This window comes from Vanessa tameamea, chromosome 8 (genome assembly GCF_037043105.1).
Source record: "Vanessa tameamea isolate UH-Manoa-2023 chromosome 8, ilVanTame1 primary haplotype, whole genome shotgun sequence".
Lineage (NCBI taxonomy): Eukaryota > Metazoa > Arthropoda > Insecta > Lepidoptera > Nymphalidae > Vanessa > Vanessa tameamea.
In genome coordinates, this window is record NC_087316.1 from 13264237 (window position 1) to 13288442 (window position 24206).

At 36.6% G+C, this 24206-nt stretch overlaps 3 protein-coding genes across 4 annotated transcripts in view; 1 reads left to right on the top strand and 2 right to left on the bottom strand.

Moving 5' to 3' along the window:
* Positions 1-73: 73 nt before the first annotated feature.
* On the bottom strand, positions 74-13767 carry LOC113404722 (E3 ubiquitin-protein ligase RNF185-like). The gene is made up of 4 exons (XM_026645700.2): positions 13341-13767; positions 12917-13055; positions 3225-3387; positions 74-2327 (listed from the first exon to the last, which is right to left on the bottom strand). The coding sequence occupies exons 1-4, from the start codon at positions 13493-13495 to the stop codon at positions 2230-2232; spliced, it is 555 nt and encodes a 184-aa protein (XP_026501485.1). The 5' UTR covers positions 13496-13767; the 3' UTR covers positions 74-2229.
* A 258-nt stretch (positions 13768-14025) lies between these two features.
* LOC113404721 (uncharacterized) lies at positions 14026-21327 on the top strand. 2 transcript variants are annotated; one of them, XM_026645698.2, is made up of 9 exons: positions 14026-14553; positions 15071-15303; positions 16105-16208; positions 17232-17385; positions 17574-17744; positions 17834-18408; positions 18541-18847; positions 18917-19094; positions 19190-21327. In XM_026645698.2, exons 1-9 carry the CDS (start codon positions 14345-14347, stop codon positions 19221-19223), a joined length of 1965 nt encoding a protein of 654 aa, XP_026501483.1. In that variant the 5' UTR covers positions 14026-14344; the 3' UTR covers positions 19224-21327. The 2 variants fall into 2 exon arrangements, with proteins under 2 accessions (XP_026501483.1, XP_026501484.1); XM_026645699.2 differs by having other exon boundaries at positions 14368-14553; positions 14985-15303.
* A 358-nt stretch (positions 21328-21685) lies between these two features.
* Sprt (sprite) overlaps positions 21686-24206 on the bottom strand; it is a 55480-nt gene continuing 52959 nt past the window's right edge. Inside the window, exons 10-11 of the mRNA XM_026645697.2 lie at positions 23865-24026; positions 21686-23651 (exon numbers count right to left, since the gene is read on the bottom strand). Of these exons, the coding sequence (XP_026501482.2) occupies positions 22413-23651; positions 23865-24026 (1401 nt within the window). The 3' untranslated portion in view covers positions 21686-22412. The remainder of the gene's footprint in view (positions 23652-23864; positions 24027-24206) is intronic.

The window sequence follows — 24206 nt, forward strand, 5'->3', positions numbered from 1 at the left end:
CACGCAGCGCAACTAAATACCGCGCTGGCGATGTAAAGAGAGATAACAAATAAGATTAGAATGAAACGCAGACTTGATAGCATCGTTTATTTTAATAATTTACAGTTTAAACATTTGACAATAATTATATACACTTATATTACAGGAATATTCAAATAAATCTACCGAATTCGTAAAATAAAAATATGTCCGTCCGTGGTGTCGGGTCATCGACCTCCCGGCCCAAACTGAACTATAACTAGCGTTACGCCTGCATACGTTACAAACGATTCTTTACACAAAACATCATTTACAAACTAAATTTAGAAATATGATCACGAGCCACGGGTTTGAAGGCCCCTTAGTTTTTTTTGTATGAGCGATAAAAAAAAAGTAACTTAAATAGAAAAGTATGAAAAACGTGCATATATATACCACAAATTAATTTATTTAATTCAGTGTTGCTAGACTTACACACATACGCGCCTTTGCACTTTATCCCAGCAGAAACATAACGAACTATTATACAAAGTTAGGTCTTCATAGATAGATAATACATCTAAATAATAAATCTTGTTTACGTTTTAAATATCCAAGTCATTGCGATATGCTTCTGAGATAATATTTTTTTCAAATCTTTGTTGTGATTAAAGAATTACTTTTCTATTTAAGCTACTCGTTACGGTTTAAATGTCACATCATTCACTTCAAATACGACCTAATTTTAAAGCCCTTAGTATAAGTCTTACTACCTTATTCCTTTCACCAACAATTAATTCTTTTTCAATCAGAAATGCTATATTTTATAATTCACACCAGTCACCAATTCGCACAAAAACACTTAAATTTATAATATGCTTGATAGAACCGTCTTATCTGCTTTCATCGAATTGTTTTGGAGACTGCACGGAAGGACGACGATATATTTCGCGTTAAGTATAAGGCTACAACCTATTCTAATCACAAGTGAAGACAATAATGAACTACTCTGACCTCGAATTGATGAATGTCATAAGTTGTTATCGAAACTTTGAAAGTAAAACTAAAGAGGATATCAGAAATTAAGATATTAATCCTTCTTCGATGGGAATAGGTTATTTATACAATACGAGTTCGTTAAAAGAACCTATAATAATATTTTAACATCTGATTATAACCTTTCATCATTAACAATTATCATAAATTTTTAAATTAACGTTTTTTATCGTTGAATAAAATTATTTATATATTTTTTAATTTCCGTGTCTGTAATATGAACGTACTCAACGCACCTTAAAAGTTATTTATCTTAAAAATAAAAAATATGTTTATTCGCGTTTAAGTTTTACATACATTTTTTTATTATTAAATTTTTTATCGTAACGTAATAATTTTTATGTGTATTAATCACGAAAAAAAAGCCACATTTTATCGCAATTCGTATTGTTCTTATAAATAATTGATTTAATCATGAGAAGGCATCTTTAATATTGTTACTATTTGTGTGCCCGTTTTAAAAGTGATCGTATCAATATATACTTCTCATTTAGTAAGTACAGAAAACCGGAGTTGAAATGAAACAAAATGTTTTGTACTATTCGTCATATGTTTAAACATAGTTTGTTTAATTGTAACGCTAAGTATGCTAGTTAATAAGACGTACAGAACACTTCGCCGGATATTCTTTCACAGTTTCGAGATCAATGTCAGCTGTTCTGTTGTCAAATCGGGCGTCATTTCAATATTTAAAAAGCTAACTGAAACGGAACGTTCCGCTCATGTATATAGTAATAACACACTTAAAGGCAATCAACAAATAACCGACGAAGCAATAAGCACCAGTCTTCAGAGCTCAATGAACTCAGTTTAGTATTTGGGTTCTCGCACACTTTACGATGTACCGGAGACGCTAATTATTTATTATATTTAAGGTCATATTCAAAACAAATGATTTTGTCTCCACAAAGTGTTTTCATTGTGTGCTAAAGGCGGCGTACCACAACACGACGCGCCACAGAGGTCACCTGTACTCCGTCAAGTGTGCGTCGACCTCACACCGACGCTATCGGGCCAGCGTTCGATAGCGTTGCCGAGCTATCAATGGTTGATTTTGATACATTGCAAAAACTCGTGAGAGTATCGATGGTTTATCGACAGTGGGGTCCGGGCGCATGGGATGTTCCGCCGGCGACGTCCGCGCGTGGTACGAGCGCGGGGCGAGCGCGGGGGCGCGGCGCGACGGCGGGGCGGGGGGCGGTGCCGCGGGCGTGGTCATGCGAAGATGAGCCACAGCACGAACAGGATCGCGACCCACAGGAAGATCTTCGACAGGAACTGCTCTTCTTCGTACTGCGCCGTGCCGCGCGGAGCTGTCGACGTAACGTTTGCGAGTTAGCTAGCGGCCCGTATAGTTCAGTTACCGTAAAGTCAAATAAAAAAACTTTAATAAAAAAGGTCTTGCTTTTCTTACAAATACAGCAGATTTCGATTGAATATATTGTTCGAATTAAAACACAAAACCATCTGAATTGACAATGTTCGCTGACCTATTTTTATGAAGCGTAATGATATAGGTATGACGTTCATACTTTATTTTATTTATATAGGAAACATAAGCACATAAATGTCACATAAACCAATAAAGTTTCCACAGAAATATGGACACAGTCAGAAGATATCCGTATTAATTAAATATTGAAACGAATAGAAAATTATTATTTAATATTAATACAAAAGAGAAAAGGAAATTAATTGAAATTAAAATTGTTATTGAAATTTTGAAATATATATTTAAAACTGTAGCGAACAAGAACAAATATTTTCATTACTAAATAAACTATTGTAATCATTACGACAGCGATATACAAAGGCTTGTAATTATTTCTCACAATTAGTGCACTAAAGAGATGGGTTTAACAGTAAATTGAAATACATCAGATTACATATATTATTAGTATATTTTTGTCTTTCTACTATTATATATACCTAAGTAGCTAAGATTATAGTTTTGATAAAACATCACAACGCGCCTACTTATTTCATAAACTTATTAGAAAATTAGCAATCTCGGTTACTATACAACTTCTCGTACAAGCGATCCTCAAGTAGAAAATGGCATGGATCCAAGCGTATACCGGCTTCAACCAACGGATTAATCTGTGAGTATGTTTAACGATGGCCTCAGCTTTGTTATTCACCAAAAGATTAATTCAATAAATAAAACGTATAATATTTATTCGAAAGAATAACATGACGTTGGCACCTACCAGCACTAGGCCGAGGGTCGCCGAAGTTGAAGGTCGACGTGAAGACACCGAAGGGGAATGCACCGATCCCGAAGGACATGTGGAAACCTTCGCCGAAACCGAAGCCGGGGAAGCCGCTATTGCTCTCGGGCTCCGTGCGCTGCCCCGCCGGCCGAGGAGGAACCTGGGACAAATTGTATATTATTACGACAATCGATATTATTAAACCTTTATCCTATTATAATGGTAATATTAACATAACTTTTAGACAGAAATAAGTAATATGTGTACTCGTTCACTAATTACCACCTATCGATATTTACGGGCTGTGATGACGTCTACGCTTATGAGCCTACTTTTGAAATATTGAGTTATATGTAACGTTTGATGCGCCATCTTCCTTTGGACGGCAGTATAATCTAATTCCTCTTAACGGCATCAAACGTAATTTTCCAATAATGCTAATGGAATAACAGCTGCATCGTAGCTTCGACATACAACAGCAATACCAAGATGTTATTTAACAGTCTCTTCCTAAATTTGCTACCACCGAAGTCTTTAGCTATTATTAAGCTAAAAAATTAGATTAAAAACTTCTGAGTGTCTAGTGTTCTTAATACAACATATTCTTAATACACCTTTATATATATATAAATGGAAAAAATAGACATAATATTAAAATAATCAATATTTAAAACAAGCATTTGTTAATTAATAAATTTAATTTTTCTCTTCAGCTTCGACAAAAATCCACCTCCATCCATACTTATCATCTCACCCATAAATAGCCGACAGAAGACCGCACTAAAGAATCTCATATATATAATATAAAATGTCATTGCTATCATATTAATTTGTTTTGGTAATTTATTTAATCTTGAAAGTAATATGGGATATAAATAACTTAAATTTAACAAAACAATAACATGCTAAATATCACTTATCAGTCGCATACGAAACTAAAAATAAAATTAAAGAACTTCGACGATGTTTCGTTTTAAAATAAATAAACAAGGAAGATATTTACTACAAGTCGTGAAACTTGCAAAACGAGAGTGTAAAATGCAAAATACACTCTACAGGTAGTTTCAACTTTTTTTTTTATTAATGAATTATCAGTTCTCGCCTTTTTTAATGCGATAAATTTCAATAAACATGGAATAATAATTAATCCTAAAACATGACAATACTAACGAAATCAAAACAAATATATCCCGGGATAATTAAAGAAAACCCTGCAATATACAAGTATAATACATACATAGATTATTGTATGTATATTCTTACGTAAACTTTAAGTTAAAATGATAGTCTTCGATTTTGATGAAAAAAAAAACGAAATGGTTCTTTGGAATACTGTTTATAATTTTCTTATCATTATAATTCGTAATCTTTACATGTCTGGAAGGTTACCCAAACATACAGAAAAATAAAATATGGGGATTTTTGTTGATAATTGACCAAAAAAAGCATTGAACGCCGCGTTGGCCCCACTAAATGTTGTCAATATCTAGCGGACACAAGCATTTAATGTAAAAAAAATAACACTTTGTAAATGTTTGCGTATTTATTTTTAACATTCGATATAAAATTTATACTTTACTATTTATATATAAGCTTACGTATGAATCATCTTATTAAAGGGTAAAAATCAATGTAAAGCCACATTGTTTCGGATGGTTTATTCCACTGAAAAGATTCGACAAAAAACTTAGTTAATCTTCGTCTCAAATGAAAGATGTAATCAAATTTATCTATACTAATATATAAAGCGGAAGAGTTTGTTTGTTTGTTTGTTTAAACGCGCTAATCTCAGGAACTACTGGTCCGATTTGAAAAATTCTTTTTTTGTTGAATAGTCCAATTATAGAGGAAGGCTTTAGGCTATATAACATTACGCTGCGACCAATAGGAGCGCAGCGACAGTGAGAAATGTTGCAAAAACGGGGAAAATTATTCACATTTATGGACTTTCGATGCGTGCGCAGCATAAACGTTTTAAGTTACTCAAAAAATGTGTATGACAGATATATTCCTCTTTTAATAATAAAAAAAAAGTCCGTGACACTATATGTCTATTTGTTAAGAGTGTGCTAGCAGGCGGGGCGCGGCGGCGGCTGAGGGGGAGGCGGGTCAGCCCCGCCGCCGCGCTCGCCACTCTCACCCGCGGGTGTAGTTCTGCGAAGTAGCAATGCACATAACGACTTAAAAAAATTAACATTCTTAATAGTTAAATTATTTATCAAAATTAGGTTTTGTTATCAGCCTATTTGCTCATTATTTTTTATCGTTTAAAATCGGTTACATTTAAATCATAATCTGCTGTAGTTTTAACTTACGATATAAGATAAAATTTCAATGAACATTCCTTCGTACTTTGCAAGTAAACAATTCAAACGTTTCACGGTATAAATAAGGTATAAAAATTACATTACACACGTAAAAAAGTTCAAAATGGCGAGCGATACTTTCACCGATGCAGATTAATCATCACTGAGAAAATAAATTATGCAAATAAGCAAATAGGTAAATATCGTTTAAAATGACTACACAAATAAATTAGTAGTTCAATATTTCAAGTAATTTCTATTACGTTCAAGCATATTCAACACGGTTGTACTATAATCACCTTATGAAATAATAACACCAAAGGAGAAACAATCTAAACTTCTTATTGTTCGGTTTGTTTATCTTATTACGTTTAAGTTAATATTGTTTGTTTTCAACCGACTTCAAAAAGGAGGAGGTTATCAATTCGTCTGTATTTTTTTTTTTATATGTCTGTTACCTCATAACTTTTCACTGGATTTTGATAATTTTTTTTTGTTTGAAAGGTAGTGCTTCCCGTGGGGCCCCATTTTAATTTTATCCTGTTACGATGATGGTATCCTTATGAAAACGATATAAGTCTTAAATGTGCATTATGTATGTGCGCGATAAATAGGTGAATAACTCAGAATTGTGCCAACCAATTTTAATGATTCTTTTTTTATTATAAAGGATATACTTCAAGGGTACTATGGTGAAAGTTTGGTAAGGTTCTGAGCATAGGATCCATGACAAAGTAACGGTACGGAAGGGAACGGAACAATTCTAAGGAGCACGTTAGCGATACTCGGCCGAATCTTTTAGAAACAAAAATTTTGACAAAAAAAAAACCGACTTCAAAAGAGAAAAAAAATAATATGCTCTAAAAAGTAAAAAATAATTGCTTATTATTCTACAACTTAATAATCAAGTAACTTATTCTACTTACCAATATGTAGGTACGTTCTGTGTTTCCACGCAAGGAGATAAGTATGTACCTACCCACTTTAAATCTAACTTAACACAAACCTATGAATAACAAACAATGATCACAATATTTTTTAGATTTATACTATGTAAAATGAAATTAAAAATATTTAGACTATTTAAAAGTCAGCAAAGTTATTACGATAATATATTATAGTTAAAATTATTGTTATTTTTGGAGGCGGTGTCAGCCAAGGTAGGTTTGTAATGATATACTCCAAATTTGTAAATCTGGTCTATCGATAAATACACTTCTTCTTGATGTTTTTTTAAACCCTATACGTACATAGTGGTCCTATATAATGACAGAAAATTGGAATCAAAATTGAGTGTTTAAGCAAACGTGTCTACCGTCAGGTATTACAATTCATGAACTTTTCTCCTAATCCAAGACAAAGAAAAGTCATTCAGATTTACTATTACATTTCCTGTTGAACGTTTTGTTTGTTTTGGCAGAGTATGAATTTTGTTTGTGATTTATTTATTTACAATTGACTTTTTCTTTTGTCTTACATCCAGATGTCGATACACCTGCATCGAATTGTTAACAAAAAAAATATTCGCAATCGTACACTATTGTACAATATTTCTTTTATGTTTAAGAAAAGGGTTGTCATAATTGACCGTATAACAATAAGCAATAAAAACACAGATGTTGGTAATTTATTTAGACAAACTTTACCGGTAATTTTAAGAGGAACTAGAGCAGACATTATAAGGTCTTGCCTTAAAAGTTCACCGTTATGGAAATTTGTCCATACCTTAAAACTATCTACGAATATGAGAGCACATTTGGGGGGAGGAAGTACAAATTTTCTTTCAAAGTTACTTTTAATAGGAGATGGAAAAGTACCTCATTCTGAAAATAAAATTGAAATTGACCGCGATTTAGGAGAAAAAGTGACTAGCATAGAGGATTTAATATCAAAAGTTTACCCTAATATCGTCGAAATAGAAAATAAAGATTACCAATGGATGTGTCAAAGGGCAATATTGGCGGCGAGAAATAGTAGCGTTGACGAAATTAACGACCTAATTTTAACCAAACTTCCAGGCGATATAACTACCTACACATCTATTGATAATGTAATGGATCAAGAAGATGCTGTCCATTACCCACAAGAGTTTCTCAATTCTTTAAACCCGAACGGCCTTCTACCACATTCCCTGAAGTTAAAAATAGGTGCTGCGATAATTTTACTCAGAAATCTTAAACCACCAAATTTATGTAACGGGACCCGCCTTCAAGTAAAATTCCTTCGCAATAACGTGATCGTTGCAACAGTTTTGACTGGTCCGGCAGTTGGTCAAACAGTGCTTATACCTCGCATCCCAATGATTCCAAATGATTTACCTTTTAATTTTAAAAGAATTCAATTTCCCATTAAGTTATCTTTTGCCGTAACCATTAATAAATCACAGGGCCAAACATTTAAACACGTAGGAATCGATTTACGTCAAGACTGCTTTTCACACGGCCAACTATATGTCGCGTTGTCAAGATCGGGTTGCGGGCAAAATCAGTATGTTCTTCTACCACAAGAAAACAAAACTAAAAATATAATCTACGCTGAAGTACTGTAAAACATATTATTAAATCTTATTGACGATTATAATAACAAAAACCAACGTGAGCAATCAAACGATAATCATGATAGTGTTTCCGACAACTACGCGAACGAAGTCGCGGGCACAGCTAGTTAAATATATTACGGAAATCAACTACACAGTTAATTATTGTCCATATTATATTGTTTAATATAGATTTATGAAGACTGAAAAAAGTTGCGCCATAGAAATATACTCTGTATAAAAAAAGAAAACGTCGACAACCATACCGGCGCCATAATGTTTTATTTTTAACAGTCATTGTCATTCGAGATAATGAATGATAATAGATTCTACCGATGCCCCTTATATCCAAATCAGGTCATATATTTAAAAGTTATGGGCAAAAAAGGTAACACACATAAATGAGTTAATTAACCGAAAAGAAATATTTTATTATTTTTCCTGTACCTATACTACCTTTGACTTAATATATTTCTTCATCTCTTGAATTTTTTGAATTATTATATACTTATATACAAATCAGCCAGTCAATCACTTAAGCGGGAGCGTTACACTGACGGTAAACAATAATTACGCTCCGACTGGCTTATAAACTTGAAATTCGGCATGCGGACAAACATCGCGTCAAACATCGAGACCTTTCTCGATGTTATAATTATCCCGTGATCATTTATTAAAATACCAGATTAAAATAACAATCAAATAAATAAATACTTTAATAGAGCTACGCTAAATGCTATGCATCACAGTTGAGAATGATGCAGTTACCTGTTTAGTTTCCCAACAAACATTTTTGTCGAATAAGAAGAAATTACGCGACTAATAATGGTATAAGCGTTGTATAGAAGTAATTTTATTCTGTTATTCGACTTAGTGCCGCTGAGAGTTTATTCGATTTATAGTCGTGTAAAAACGTCGTAGAAACTTCTATACGACTGTTTTATACAACTATTACACGGTATTTAGTCGTGTAACCAGCGTTGTGACAGTAGATACGTCTTTGCGACTTTTATACCGACTATAGTCGTATTAGAGTGATGTATAAAACTCCTATACGAATTAAAGTCAATATGACTTTTTACGACATTTATATGACTGAATGTCCTATAAGAGTTTTAAAATACACTAAATATTACACAAACAGCCATTCATTTGCGTCTTCGTAAAAATAATTTTACAGAGTTGAAATGGATAGAAAAAGCTGGGCAAACATTAAAAAAAGTCTCCACTTTAAGAGGAAAGTTAAAAAAACCTATGCATCATTTCTTACCTCCAATTGTATTATATCGAATATAAGTACGCGACAAGTTAACTGCAGGCTAATTGGAGATGGTTCCGTATAAAATTTAGGGAGTTCTGAGCAATGTATTAATCGAAGCGCAGAAAGTGCATTTAGTGGCTCTATAAAAGTAAATTCAAACGTAGACGAATTTGACGAAATGTTTGATAATTTGTGTGTTAGTGATAGTCGATTATAATGGCACAAATGAAGCCCATGAAAATGATATACTTCGTTATAATCTAAAAAAATGGGCAATTAATTACAACATTTCACAAACTGCTTTGAGGGACCTAAACAAAATTCTTAACGAAAGGATACCCGGATCAGTTCCAAAAGATCCAGGAAAACGTATTAATGTAATAAAATCTGATTTAGTTAAAAAGTTATCGATATTTATTATATCACATATCATTTTTTATCTCAGCTGAACCAATAAATACTCAATAATTATATCAAATAAAAAGGTTTTACACACTTGGCAATTACTAAATTGAACTCTAATTTCGTTTTCTATGGCGGAATATTTACAAATCCATTAATGACATAAATTAAAACGTCGTTTAGAAGTTGTATAAAGGTCTTGTCCTGCACTTTAAATCGTGTATCGGTAATTTTTAAAACTTGCTTTAAAAAATCTCAATAAAATATTATTTATTTAATTGATTACACTAGCGCGTTCATTATATAGTTAAAACTAGCCCATAAAACTCGATAAAATTAATTTCCCATCAGATTAACATTCCTTGAACATGAGTTTCGAAGTAAACATACAGAGATGAATAAATAAAAAATAATGTTCACAATCAATTAAGTTTGTTCGTGACAGCTTTCAAACTCAATTTACAATTAATATTTTATCCTGTCACTTTTACAAAAAATATAGTCTGGTAAGAAGCGTGTTGGATACTGGTATTCGATCAAATGTCGTAAAGCAGCGGTAATAAACACTTTAAGTCTGCGGCACGACCTCTATACGACCTCTATACGACCACTATGCGACCAAAAAGTAAATTATGCGACGGCTACATGACTCTTATAGGACACTAAGTCGTATAAAATGGGCCTTTTCTTGGTGATGTCGACGTTATAAAGGCGTAACGGCGACCAGCTTATAGAACCAAAAGTTACAGTTGGCACGTTGTGGCGACCTGTCAAATGTTTGTTGGGTTTGTTTATGGTATATTTACATGGGTCGCTTACAGCTACCCCATTTACATAGTTAGCTAAAATTGCAAGCGACTAAGTCATTTTAGTTACCCGCCGCAAGTCTAGACCGTACTGCAGAAAGAGCCGTAACCAAATCGTGCGGTTTAGAGAAGTTCACGTATAACTGACCATTAACCATGATTATTCCGAATTCAGCGTCACGACTTTTTACTTTGACTAGATACTAAATTCCAAATTAATTACATGAATCATGTTTCTTGCCGATATATTGTTGTTGTTATTGACAGTAATACAATATATAAATATATATTATATTTAAACAATGAATGGGCGCAAAATATATTATTCCGACACAAACAGCTCTTGAGGCCGATTAACTAACATGCTTACGGCTGCGAATGTAAGATTGTAACATGGGTTTTCATGGAGTATATTATGGGTTTTAAAGAGTAAATTTTAACCATTTTTAACTTTGATTTTAACCACGCTTGCGGCCGCAGAGCCAGCGCTGCGGCCGCAAGCATGGTTGGACATATCGCGCATCGCGCACGGAACTCTGGAAGCGCAGAGACGCATTAATCCGCTCCCTGGATAATTGGAGCTATACTGAATAAATTTTATATTAAAAAAATAAAATGGCGACGCAAATTCTCAGTTTGTCTTTAAATACCATAGAAAATACATATTCAATGTGATAAAAATGTATGTATATATGCGACGACAGTTTTACCTCTAAGATTAAATAATTTCTTATAACGTTCTCGTACCTAAAAATATATAAATCTATAATTTTCCTATTATACTCGATCGTTTGTGAAAACCTATCGGGCTAAAATGAAATACACATGTGAGCTTTTAAATGTAAATAGGTAATGATACTCATGCCGCATGCCGTATTTATTTACATAAATATATTCTCACAGAAACATTGGCGCCCAACTGCAGCTTATGAGATGTATTTATACTTTAGAAATATATTACAAGTGAGCAAAAAATATACTTAATAAAAAAAAAATGCCTAAATTTTTGCTAAAATTAAGAAAATCACTAATTCAACTTGTAATAAATACACAACAGACCTCAACCCTATTTTATTAATTAAAACTAGTGGGTCGAAACTACGAGTTTATTCAACAGATTTTTACGAATTTCGAAACCTATGATAGGTTTTGTTTTGATTTTATTTTATTTTAAGCCGACGACGTCTATTCGAATGTTTTACATTTGTTTTTTTTTTGCAGCCAGCACCATTTTCTACAAGGCCAGTAACTTTTTCCGCTCTCTATAATTAATTATTTCTTACATCGTAACTATTTATTATATTGCAATCAAGAAAGTTCTTTTTTCATTTTCTGCACATCTACAGCTATTAACATTTAGGATTAATTCGTCATATGCAGGATTTGAATCTGTCGAAGAGACCATTATAAAATTTAACAGACATTTTTTGCTCGAAATATTATAATACATATATTATTTTATAATATTGGTTTATCTACAATAAGCATTATACTGTTTCATAGTCGCAGACTTTGAATAGTTGATTCTTGATAATTAATTGATTGATACTTATGATAAAAGTTATGGATAGACCCAACTTTCTTGGAAGGTAAGAAATGGTTTCTAGTTGTTACTGTGATTTATGCGAATGTGGCATAGTATAAATATTTTTACAGTGACCCCTAACTGAATAACAAAGTATTAAAGAAGTATGAACAAAGAAAACTTATTTTTACTTTACTTTAAATGTATTAAGTTGTGATACTTGAAATTCAAAAGGGAAAACAATAGGAACATTGATTTATTGACTTAATATGTTAAAACCTCTTTGTTAAATACATTATTATTCATGGAACTGTTGATTTGACAATGCTATTCAATTGATAGAAATTCCACTAAAATATATAAATTTATTCAAAACAACAGACCAATATTTGTATGTATATTTTATAATTGAAAGGCCTATATAATTAAATAAAAAATAATAATAGACAAAAAACCATTAATATATGACATTAATTATTAGAAAAAAAATTACATTTTTACCCAATGAGAAACTGTGAAACTCTTTGATAAGTGAGTTTAAGAATATACTTTTAAGCTATAAGCAAGCTCATTTTATTTATTATTAGAACAATTTTTCATTTATTTAGAAATACTTTACTGAAATCTATAAACTGTTCAAGTTATTATCTCGCAATAAGTTTTAAAATTACTATGTGTTTTACTATAAAAATTCATTTGTGTTAAGTCATTTTACATATTAGTTTCAAATGAGTGATTAAAATTTCTAAATAAATCATTCAATAGATTTCATACAAACAAAGTTTATATAAATTGATTAATGCTATGTGCAATTAAGTTATAATCTTATAATATGTTTTTTAGTTCTATGTACCTTATTTCTAGGGTCTTCTTGTTTTGTATTTCCTCTGCCATAAAGTGGAATGACCTTCTCTCTGCTTATAGCTGCTTTGCAAACTGGACACACTTGCCGACTGGGTCGGGTTTCTAACCACTGGTGCAGACATGGCCAGCTATAAAAAAAAACAAGTTAATTAAAGTTGCTTTTTGCTACAAATGAAATTAAGATATTATTTGTTACAAAATTATAATTAAAAACATAATTATATTGGTTTTACGATATTTTCGATAAGATTACAGTGAACTTTAAAAACAATAATGCTGGTACTACTTTGGATATGATTTTGTACTAAAAGATATTTGTTTGTTGTTATGATAAGTAGTTCTTGTTCTACATAAACGACACTTAAAACACGAACAACTTTTAATTAGAAGACGATTTTAGGAAGAGAACATACCAGAAAAGATGTCCGCACATGCTAACCACGGCATCTCGTGCCGTGTCTAGGCAGATGTTGCATTCCAGCATACGCTCGTCGCGTTTTTCCTCCTCACCTCCAGCATCACCTCCAGGCGCTGATGCACTTGCCTTAGGCTCACTAGTTTCTGCCATTGTAAGTTGCCCAAAAAATCCTTTTTTTTAATATTACGTCACAATAACATATATTTTCTACACTTATCGTATTCACGACAACTTAAGTTTATAACTTGTACAAAAAAACACTTCCTATCCAATATTCACTCCGATTATAAGCCATAAGAAAAACACTTTTTACTGAATAAATTTAACACAGACAAGTTATTCCAAATAGAAATAAGAAAAACAAATTACAATACTCCCCAACCCCAATTTGACGGATGTCTGATTGATCTGTCAAACAGTTTTCGCCTTGAATCATAAATTATAGAATAATGTCGAATCATCACGAGAGCCACGTAAGTCTTTAAAAAATGAAATAGACCGTATAAACCAATATAACATCGTCAAGTTTAATATTAAAATATTAAATAAAATATTTTATAAAAACGTCAGCTGATGCTATTTCGAGGCACAAAATATTACATTCCAAAATAAAAACCGCAGATGACATATACATAAATTAAATTAGGTATCTGTTGTTATTAAAACTTACAAAATCCAGTTAATAATCTATGGTCTTCTAATTCTACCTTTACGAGTGCAATTGGATTTTGATTTCTTCTTTGTATTTCTGTACATTGAAATTACAAAACATATCGCGTTATAGTTGCATTTATTACGATTTTATTCTATGTTAATAAGAAGTGATGTAAAGTGATTCGTGAGGATATATATATTATTTGTTTAAACTACCCATACTACAATAGTAATGGTTGTTCGTATTTTGCAAAAGACATGTTGAAAAACAAAATTGACGTCACAAATCCCATCAGCTGTGCTGTTTAATTTATTAGCGGTGATTGCATTAAAAATTCAAATAAAATGGGTGGTGCCGTAAGTTCCGGGCGTGATAACAATGAGTTGATAGACAATTTAATGAGTGGGAATTATATCCGTACAAAAAGTGTCGAAAATGTCTTTCGTGCACTAGATCGAGCTGACTACATGACACCGGAGGCGCGGGACCAAGCCTACAAGGACCTAGCCTGGCGTAATGGACCTCTTCATTTGTCTTCTCCATGTATCTATAGGTAAGATACGAAATCAATACTATCAATTTATTTAGTGTGCAATATGTTACCTGTACTAGTGTTAATATTCAATATAACGATATATAGAATAGTTTAACGTTTCTCTTTTAAATAAAAATTATATTATTTTGGAAACAATATTGTTGCTGTGATGTTTAAATGTTATCTGTTATTTTTAATAACACAGATAAGAATCCATTGCTGTGTGTTATTTAGTAAGTGACTGCTAAACATCATCCAAAAACTTATCATACTTACAGAACTGAAGGAAACAAACAGTTTAAATGTTACTATATTAAATATTGTTATGAGAAATTAATTAAATTTGTAAGAGCTGCAAGGTAAAACCTCAGATACTTAATAAGTTATGTCTAATATATTAAGCGAGCCCAACAGTCAATTATCACCTTGTTGAATTTTTTCGGAACCAGGGAAATATCACACTCGGGGACTGACCCCCCACTTAGACTTGGAAATTTTTCAATTCTATTTCTAAGTGAATTCCATTACCCAATAGTGAGGTGATGGAGGGGTTAGAGCTGAAACCGGGGCTATCGTTCCTGAACATTGGCTCTGGAACCGGTTACCTCAGTACCATGGCTGGCCTGATACTTGGGACATCAGGCATTAACCATGGCGTGGAGGTACATCCAACAGTTGTGGAGTATGCTGTGAAAAAAATTAGCCAGTTTATTGAAAATTCTCCTATTCTGGACGATTTTGACTTCTGTGAACCAAAGTTTTATCATGGTGAGTAATTTTATTTGCAATAACCAAGAACTTGACCTATTTTATGAATATTTTATATTTAACCCTTATAGTAATGGAAATATATAAAATTAATTAGAAAACCCATGAAAACTCAGGGAGTTTTATTTTCTCCAGGTATAATCATGAAAAAGTAAAGAAATTTAAAAACATCCTTGGATTTTTTCCAATTTCTATTTTTTTCCTAAATTATGGAAAATGGAATCAGTATGAAAATAAATGTTATTGTGCTTTTGAAAATATGATTTAATATTAAGCTCATATAAGTACTTGTAAACATGTTTAATTTAACTTGATTAAATATTTTGAATTCATTTGTTTAATATTTAAATTTTTTATATAAATGATCTTGAATGTGAAGATTTTTATCACTAAGAGGATTGAATTGACAATTAACTCTTATTTCATTTATCGTCATTACAATTTTATTTCCTCAAAAATGATTATTTTATGCTATTTCTCATATACAATATTTCTCGAAAAATTAATTTTTATTTATTTCAGACTAATATCCCTAGGCTATTTGTAAAATTTGTTTGGAAAACTCAGGGAATTTGTGAGTCAGTAATTTGTAAAAATCATGATCCACATCAAATGATTTGGAGTTATTCCAATCAAATATTTTAATGTTCTATTTGTAATCAGAGGGAGAAATATTTTTTTAGTAAATTGCTTCTAAGTATAAACATAGTATATGCTGTCTCTACTTTTAACACAATTTAGTACAAAAGTTATTTTAATAGAATACACAATTTATTACTAACAATCAAAAATTGTCCTCAGGTAATGGCCTATGTCTGACTCCATTGTTATCTTGTTATGATCGTGTTTACTGTGGTGCTGCCTGTCCAGACGAGTACGAAAATTACTTCAAGAGACTTATTAAGGTATGTTTCGATGTACATTAAAATTATAATTTTAAAAAATGCTATTATTTGACCATCTCAATTAGGCGCTTTTATAAAATTTATGTCAGCATAGTTGAACCTATTATCTATTTCAACCAGACATGTCAACATTAATTTATCAAGATCTTGGATAATCAACAAAATTTATTATGCGGCGAAGTTTTCATCAGATCTTAGGAAGTAACATTAAATTTAATAAACTAGTAACCTACCCATAGGCTCGGGTACCATCACGGGACACTAATTGTGAAAAAAAGCATCGTAAATCTGTTTATTTGAAAAGAGCAACTATGCGAGTTATTTGCCGTTTCTTCTCGCTGAAGGCTGTTTTCCGAAACGGTGGTAGTGTTTAACTCTTTGATGTTTAAAAAACCTGAAAAAATTGTGAAGTTTACTTGAATAAAATACAATTGATATGAGTTAAGTTAGATAAAGTAATTGTTAAGTGAAATTTTGTTAAATAAAACGTTTAAATAGATACATTAATCAAGAATTGTTTTTAGTGCACTATAGCAGAGCTATTAGCAAATCACATGGAATGTGTTAATCTAAGGTTTGTTTATCTTTACTCTTTCTTTAAATGGAACAGTCTGTATATTCAACTATGCTACATTTTTGAATATTTTAGTAACATTTTTGTTTTAAATTAACCATGGATAAGAACCGATACTGATACCGTAAGAATTTGCAGTCCATAATTATAATAAATGTTTGTTTGTTTGACTCACCTCACTAAAGGCTATTGTTGTTCGATTCTATGTTTATTTGTATATATACTTATTACTAAGAAATCTAGTTACCCTGTCAGTAATTTCTATTGAAGAATGCTTGTATTTTCGTGGGATTCATGAGTCCAAAAGATTTATCCACTTCTTAATCACGATTAAGTTACAATTGATCAATTTAATGACGACAGGCGTGACGAGGTGGTACGTAAACTTAAATAATATATAGTACTCGTAATCAGACAGTGACATAAATGTATTATTATGAATCGATCAGGTGGGCGGGATCGTGGTGATGCCGCTGAACGATACTCTGCAGCAAGTGCGGCGCGTCGGCGACAGCAAGTGGGTGACGCGCAATCTGCTCAACGTGTCCTTCGCCACGCTGCGGACGCCGAGCAGGGACGAGGCCGCTCAGCACGTCAAGCTCGGTGAGCCCACGCCACGCACCAGACTGCTCATTTCGGCTTCCATTAAACATCTACGTCTCGCGTCTACTACGTCGCCGTAAATATTACCAGTAACTCGGTCGAGCGAAATCGTCGCGAACTCGGCGGGCTCCGTCGCGTCCGTGTCCGTGTCCGGGTCCGCGTCCGTACTGGAAGTGCGCGTGTTGCAGACAAGCAGTCGCCGGTGCGGCTGCAGCTGCTGTCGCGCGCGGCCGTGCGCGGCGCCATGCGGCGCGGCGTGCTGCGGCGCCACCCCGAGCTGCGCGAGACGCCGCGCGAGCCGCCGCCCCCCGCCTGCCCGCGCCGCATCTGCATCCCCATCGAGCCCGGCGGCAACGTCGGTCAGTGCCGCGCCCGCGTGTCCTCTCGCCTCGCGCCTCGCGCCTCGCTCGCCTCTCTCGCCTCTCACGCTCGCGCTTTCTCTCCGCAGAGGGCTTGAACGTCCTTCACGACCTCGACGGCGAGAACGGGGCGAACGAGATGAACGCGCTGCTGAGTCTCGTCATCAGCATGGGGCACAACCGGGTGGCCGGCGCGCTGCGCTTCGACCGCGTCGACGATTCGTCGACGGACTCCTCGGACGCCTCGGACGACGGCGACCGGCGTCCGGTATCGACCGAGCCGGCGGGGGGCTCGCGGCGAGAGGCCGGTCCCGTCGACCCGCAACCCAGGAATCGCTCTGCATCGAATGATAGTCCCGATAAAAAACGGAGTGCTTCCTCCGATTCTGACGACGATAAACCGAACACCAGGCCGAAGGTCGACAGGACGGAGGCCAAGGCCGGCAACCAGCGCCAGACCAGACGTTCGCGCAGATCTCGCGGGGACGGACCGGACGAGCCGCGGTTCCCGCCCGCCTGTCGGCAGCTGCTGTCGTACAGACACGAGTTCGACGAGCCGTCGACGTCGAGTAAGGAGGCTAAGACGAGCACGAGTGAAGAATTGACAGATTCGCCGGAGCGCAAGTCTCGCACGTCCACGGACGAGGACGCTCATTGCAGCAAGGTTAGTGTGTTTCGTTTGTGTGTGCATATACAATTTTACAGAGTATTCAGAAGGTTTTTCGCCTGTAATAAATTTTCAAATACCACAACGTGTTCGATGTCAGATACTCTCACCAATATTATACGTTCACAGGAAACGAAACGCGCATCTCCTCCCGGCGTACCCTCCGAAGTGGAGATCGATTTGGGCGCGAAGATGACTCAGGAGGCCAGCACCTCCCGCATGGACTGGGACGACCTGCAGCCGGAGATCATAGACTTCGGCGACGAGACCGAGGACACCGAGGACACCGAGGACAAGAGCAAGGCGAAGAGGCAGAAGCTCGACAGCGGGATAGGCGAGACCACCCCGAGCGGCTCGTCGCCGGACAAGTCGAAGACCGAGTCGGAGAGCGACCGGAGCTACCACAGCCCCACGAGCGACACCGGCTCCCAGCACGGTGAGTAGCGCGCGGCCCCCCAGCGGTCCCCGGCGGCCCGGGGCTCGCTCTGACGGCTCGTGTGTGCAGACGGGCGCTCGGACGGCGACGGCGACGGCGACGACGACGGCGACTGCGCCGAGCTGCGGCGGCACGCGGCGCGGCGCCGGCGCCGCATCGCGCGCGGGGGCGACGCGCGCCGCGTGCGCCTGTCGCTGCTCATGAAGCAGGCCGTGCGCGAGCTGCCGCTGCCGCACCCGCTCAAGAAGTACGTGCGCGCCGCGCTCCACCCGCACTCCACCCGCACTCCACCCGCGCTCCATCCGCACTCTTCTCGTGGATTAATGTCACTTTTATTTGTAGGTTCGTCAACCTGGGCCGCTGCTTCGAGTTCTAGGTGCATCGCAGTAGCCTCGACGTTTACCGACATTATGAGTGTCATAATAATATAATTATTCAAGTATCTCGGGATGGTCGACGAGGACGGAGGCTTTTCATACGTAAAGTCTAGTGGGAATTGAGCTGAGAAGGACTGATTAATACTTAGTCATTTATAAAATAATATATCTCTATTGATAAACCCGAACCGAACGAAACACGCCTCCCTGTCCCGTCGGTGTCTCCGAGTCGGAGAGGGGAGTCGCCGTCGGCGCGAGTTTATCGATGATGAATGTACATGCCTCATATTGCATGAATTAAGTCAACTTTGGATTTATAAAATAAGCGAATGAAATGTAGAGGAGGTATTTGTAAAAAGATCTTTAAAAAAGACTTCAATAAAATAACAATAAATTGTATTTCGAGGGCGTTTAGATCTCGTCACACTACACCGCACGCAATTACAGATATTTACGTGAATTTATTAAATAAATTAGACATATTTTGAGTTCAGGTATAACGAGTTATGCAAAAGGATCGCCACTGTCCGTTGTAACTTGAACTCAGGCCAATCAAACGTAGTGTGAAATGATTTTAACGGTCTACATTGTAGCATCCTATCCTGTGCAATGTCTATCATATCGTAAGTGTAATATAAATTGCTTGTGGTGACAACATTTATGATGGTGGCTATGTGGAATTCATCGTAGGGGAAGGAAGTGGGGCTTTTCATAACTTAATTATAAGAAACTTCGTCGCAGAATCCTCACGCGGTGATAATAAGTGCGGATTCTTATGTTTATTTCTATCTCTCCGTCTCACGTACAGGATAGAAAAAATAGCAAGCTGTGCGCCAGTTTCTTATTGTTGTTTGTTTAATCCGAGCTTAATGATCATTGTTCGTTTATTGGATCATCGGCTTCCATCGGCCAATGGCAAATCAGTTATCAGATTTTGATCAGATTAAGTATCCGAAATTGGAAAGGTGTATATAACATAATCCGCATCAATGATTCACGTGACTTTCCCCTTGGCTTAACCCCGTACGTCAAACAACAGACCAACAAATTATATTCATGGATAAATACTTATATTAATAATTGACTAAATTAACTATCGTTGGTCATGTGACAAAAAGACTAATGTGTCAAATAGTTGCCATACATTGTGTATTATTTTTTTTTAACTATTGAATACTCATATAATTAAATAATATTCTTCCTACACTTATTATACAGACAGATTTTGTGCGTTATTTAATTCGTTATGCGTGCGATTTGTTTGGCGCTATAGTTATGATCGTGTCTATGGTTGTTAAACAAAAGGTTATTATGTATTTACAAATTGTACATAAAGTAAAAGTTAAGAAATAGTATATTAAACAGTTAATATCAAATGAATAGATTATAATATAATAAATGCGAAAAAAACCTTGCATTTTTGTTGCTTTATCACGGCTCAATTACTCAATCGTGTCGATCGTAATAAAATTTGACATAGAAGTACTGCAGGACATAAAGAATTATAAATTCATATAAATTACGGGATTTCAGACAAATATGGCATCTGAAAATAGGATAACTTCGCATTGAATAGCTAGTTTTAAAATAAAATGTTAAGCCTCCCCTAAACAGCATTTAAATGTCTAAAATAGTTTTAGCTTAAACATAATACTGACTCACATAAAATGTCTTTAAATATCATATCAGAGTGGCCACTTTTTGCGCATTACGTTTTTGACACTGAGCTCACTAACATAACTCTACTGCCATTCTGTTATCGCTTAGCTCATCGATTTAGATCGATTTTTACGTGCAAGTTATCTTAAATTTATCTACCCAAGTGTGTCCTACCTTTGTATTCGATCTGGTTACGAACTAATTCCAATAAGTAAATATGAAGGGGTGAGCCTTGAGCCGAATTAAGAAAAAAATTGCATTCAAATGTTGCCACACTATTAATAAATATACATGCAACTATCTGGTAACATTATCACAATAGGGATAATTTTAAACTTTTATCGTAGTAATTAGTATATGGAGAGTTAAAATTTGTTTATAACGATTGATGTAAATATATTTTGTAGTAATGTCATTTGTTTTTGTTGCAATTATATATGATTTTATTATAAAATTTTCGTTGTCGATTATTATCTATATAATGAAATATTCACTCTATTCTAAACCGTATGGTTAATTTTAAAGGTTATCTGTAGATTGTTTAGAGACGTTACCATTGTCTCTGGTATTTTTAACAGCCATGTATTAGTAGAAATATATAAAGCGACACGTGTGGATCGAATTTACTTATTCTACTCGCTTATTCGTGGACGAACTATTGTTGAGGACTCCTATGTATATTCCTGTCATCATTCGATTAAATTAATGCTTTACATGGCTGCTTGGAAATATTTCTGATATTATTTTAATTATGAAATTTGAATTGTTTAATAAAATGCTGATGTTGTCAAATAATTTTGTTTTATTTCCTTCATAAATACATAATACAGGTGAGTATTTAACGGTGGGTGCTCAAGTTTTAACTTATATTTACACAATTCAACATTGGTATAGTTTAACATCCAAAAATATGTATTCATATGTTTGTAAAGCCTCGTTCATCATCACTTCTCGTTATCATCACGTCAATCGTCTCATCCTCATTCTCAGTGTTGCCATGGGTTCAATTCAGTTTGAACAAATGTTATTACAAAATATTAGCTTTTGTTCAAAATTTACACAATTAACTTTAGTAGCATCGGAGTCGGTCTTTATCTTCGCTACCGTCGCCTCTGGTTATACACTGGTCACATGAGTAAATGTTTTATATCACAAGGTATGTAGTTATATTCTATAGATTGGAAAATAATATATGTACCATCTCAGCACAAAGAGTTGCATTAAAGTGAGGGATGATCGTTTATATCCCGGGCAGGGGCGGATTTCCATATCTAGGCCGAGTAGGCGGTGGCACCTGCTACGGCCCTAGGTCACCCAAGGCGACAAATCTGCCTCTAATCCCGGGGTGTACTTCATATTATATTCCATAATCGTAAAGTTCGTACCGTCATCTTATGTAATTATTAGAATTGATATCTACCCTAACGACTCACTGACGTACAACTCAGTTTAGGACCACGTTTGTCCATGTTCACCCCGCTCACAGATCAAACGCAATTTCTAATCGAGCTAACGAGTCCCGCCTGCGACTAGCACCACTTGCCTACGGAGTGCATCCGGTCGGGGTAGAGGTCGTCGGCGGCGGGCGCGGCGGGCAGGCGGCGCGCGGGGCGCGGCGTGGCGCGGCCGCCGTCGCGCAGGCGCTCGCGCGCCCAACGCTCGGCCGCGTACGTGCGCTTGACGGGCCGCTTGCAGAGCGACTGCGCCTCCGACGGCGGCCGGCTCGCGGCCTCCGACTCGCTCCCGTTGCCCCCGTTGGCCAGCGAGTGCGCGCTGCGCGCCTTGTGCAGCGACAGCCGGAGCGGCTTCCGCGGCGGCGTCGGCCGGGATTTCGCCTCGTCTCGAGTCTCGTCGTTCCGGACGTAGTGCCCGAGCCTCGACCGGTCGTCGGCCCCGTAGTCCAGCCTCGGCGAGCTGCCGTACGCGTCGCCGTTCGGGAAGTCGGAGCACTCGGACTCGAGTTCGGACGATTTTGCGCTCCTCGAGTGCAGTTTGGACGACCGTCGGCTTGACTTATGCGCGTTCTCTAGTACTTTGCCGTCTATTCGGTTGTAGACGTAGTTCCTCTCGGATTCGACTTGGATGTTTTCGACGCTTTCGTTTTTCTTCATTTTTCGAAGGCGCTGCGAGCGCTTCAATTGTTCTATGATCGACAGGGTCTTCCTCTCGGCCCAGTTTGTCTTTTTGATGCTTTCCTCGATTCTTTCGGCCACTTTCTTTATATCAGTCCGTCTTTGGTCACATACGCTCGATTGAGAATCCCTCAAGTCCATATCGCTGTCGGATCTAAAAGTCTCCTCCCTCGATCTACTGCTATTGTACCGGTCGGTCTTCACGCGCTGCTTCTCCATGTGCCTTTGATTTCGTTCTATCATCCGAATGGCTGCATCGGTTTCCGTGCTGTAGTCGTGGATGCAGTGGTGCGAGAGTGAGTGGCGCATGCGGCCAGCTCTATGTTCTAAACTATGCGAACTGTGTGATCTACGATTCGGTGTTGGTGATGTCCTCGGGGACGTGGCCACTCTAGACGAGGCGCCCGAGGCGTTCGATCTGGGTCGCACCACGGGCAGATTGGCTTCACCGGCATCCAGCCCTGGAAGCTTCGCCACGATGGCTGTAATGTCTGGTCCCTTTTGGAATACTTGCACCTCAGACTTGGGACTCGTTTTAGTCGGAACCTGCGGCTCTGTAGTAATGTTGATGTTGGTCACGTTCTTCTTGGTTTTATTCACTGTTATACAGCTGTCGTTACTGCTCACGGTATGGAGCTGTGAACAATTAGATTCTTATTTGGCTTAACTTCCACGGTAACAATTTAGATGAGTATTATATTTGGAACAATTATTTTGAAAGTATAATTGTATATCATTCTAATAGGTATAATTATGGCATAATATTTCCCACTATCTATTTATAATTTGTGGTCGTAACTTTTCATAAATAATATGAATTGCAATAACATTTGCAATCGCAATGCGTACTTGCGGATGCCGGTCCAGCAGCTCGGCCACCTGGTCCTCGAGGTAGGAGATGCGATGCGTGAGGCGCGTGTTGTCGGAGCGCAGCCCGTCCTTGGCGCGCTCCGCCAGCTCGGCCGCGGCGCGCAGGCCCGCCAGCTCCGCCCGCAGCGACGCCGCCTCCTTCTGCCGCGCCGACACGTGTGTTAGACACTTATCTCATTGCACATTGGGACATTTATAGGTTGTTACTATACTATATCATAATACTGAACTTCTACACTGCTGCTGGACACTGGTTCAAAGAAAACACATGATATTCTAACTTCTGTGAAACGTGATCATGAACTCGTCTGAATTTACACT

What these genes read in the sequence shown, in the direction of transcription:
- LOC113404722 (XM_026645700.2), bottom strand. Translation starts at nt 13,495, where the DNA reads ATGGCAGAAACTAGTGAGCCTAAGGCAAGTGCATCAGCGCCTGGAGGT. An exon ending in ATGTGCGGACATCTTTTCTG is followed by an intron (nt 13,056 to 13,340) that starts GTATGTTCTCTT and finishes TTTTTTTTATAG; the next exon opens with CTGGCCATGTCTGCACCAGT. An exon ending in AAGAAGACCCTAGAAATAAG is followed by an intron (nt 3,388 to 12,916) that starts GTACATAGAACT and finishes AATTTGTCCCAG; the next exon opens with GTTCCTCCTCGGCCGGCGGG.
- LOC113404721 (XM_026645698.2), top strand. Translation starts at nt 14,345, where the DNA reads ATGGGTGGTGCCGTAAGTTCCGGGCGTGATAACAATGAGTTGATAGAC. An exon ending in TCTTCTCCATGTATCTATAG is followed by an intron (nt 14,554 to 15,070) that starts GTAAGATACGAA and finishes ATTACCCAATAG; the next exon opens with TGAGGTGATGGAGGGGTTAG. An exon ending in AGGACGCTCATTGCAGCAAG is followed by an intron (nt 18,409 to 18,540) that starts GTTAGTGTGTTT and finishes ATACGTTCACAG; the next exon opens with GAAACGAAACGCGCATCTCC.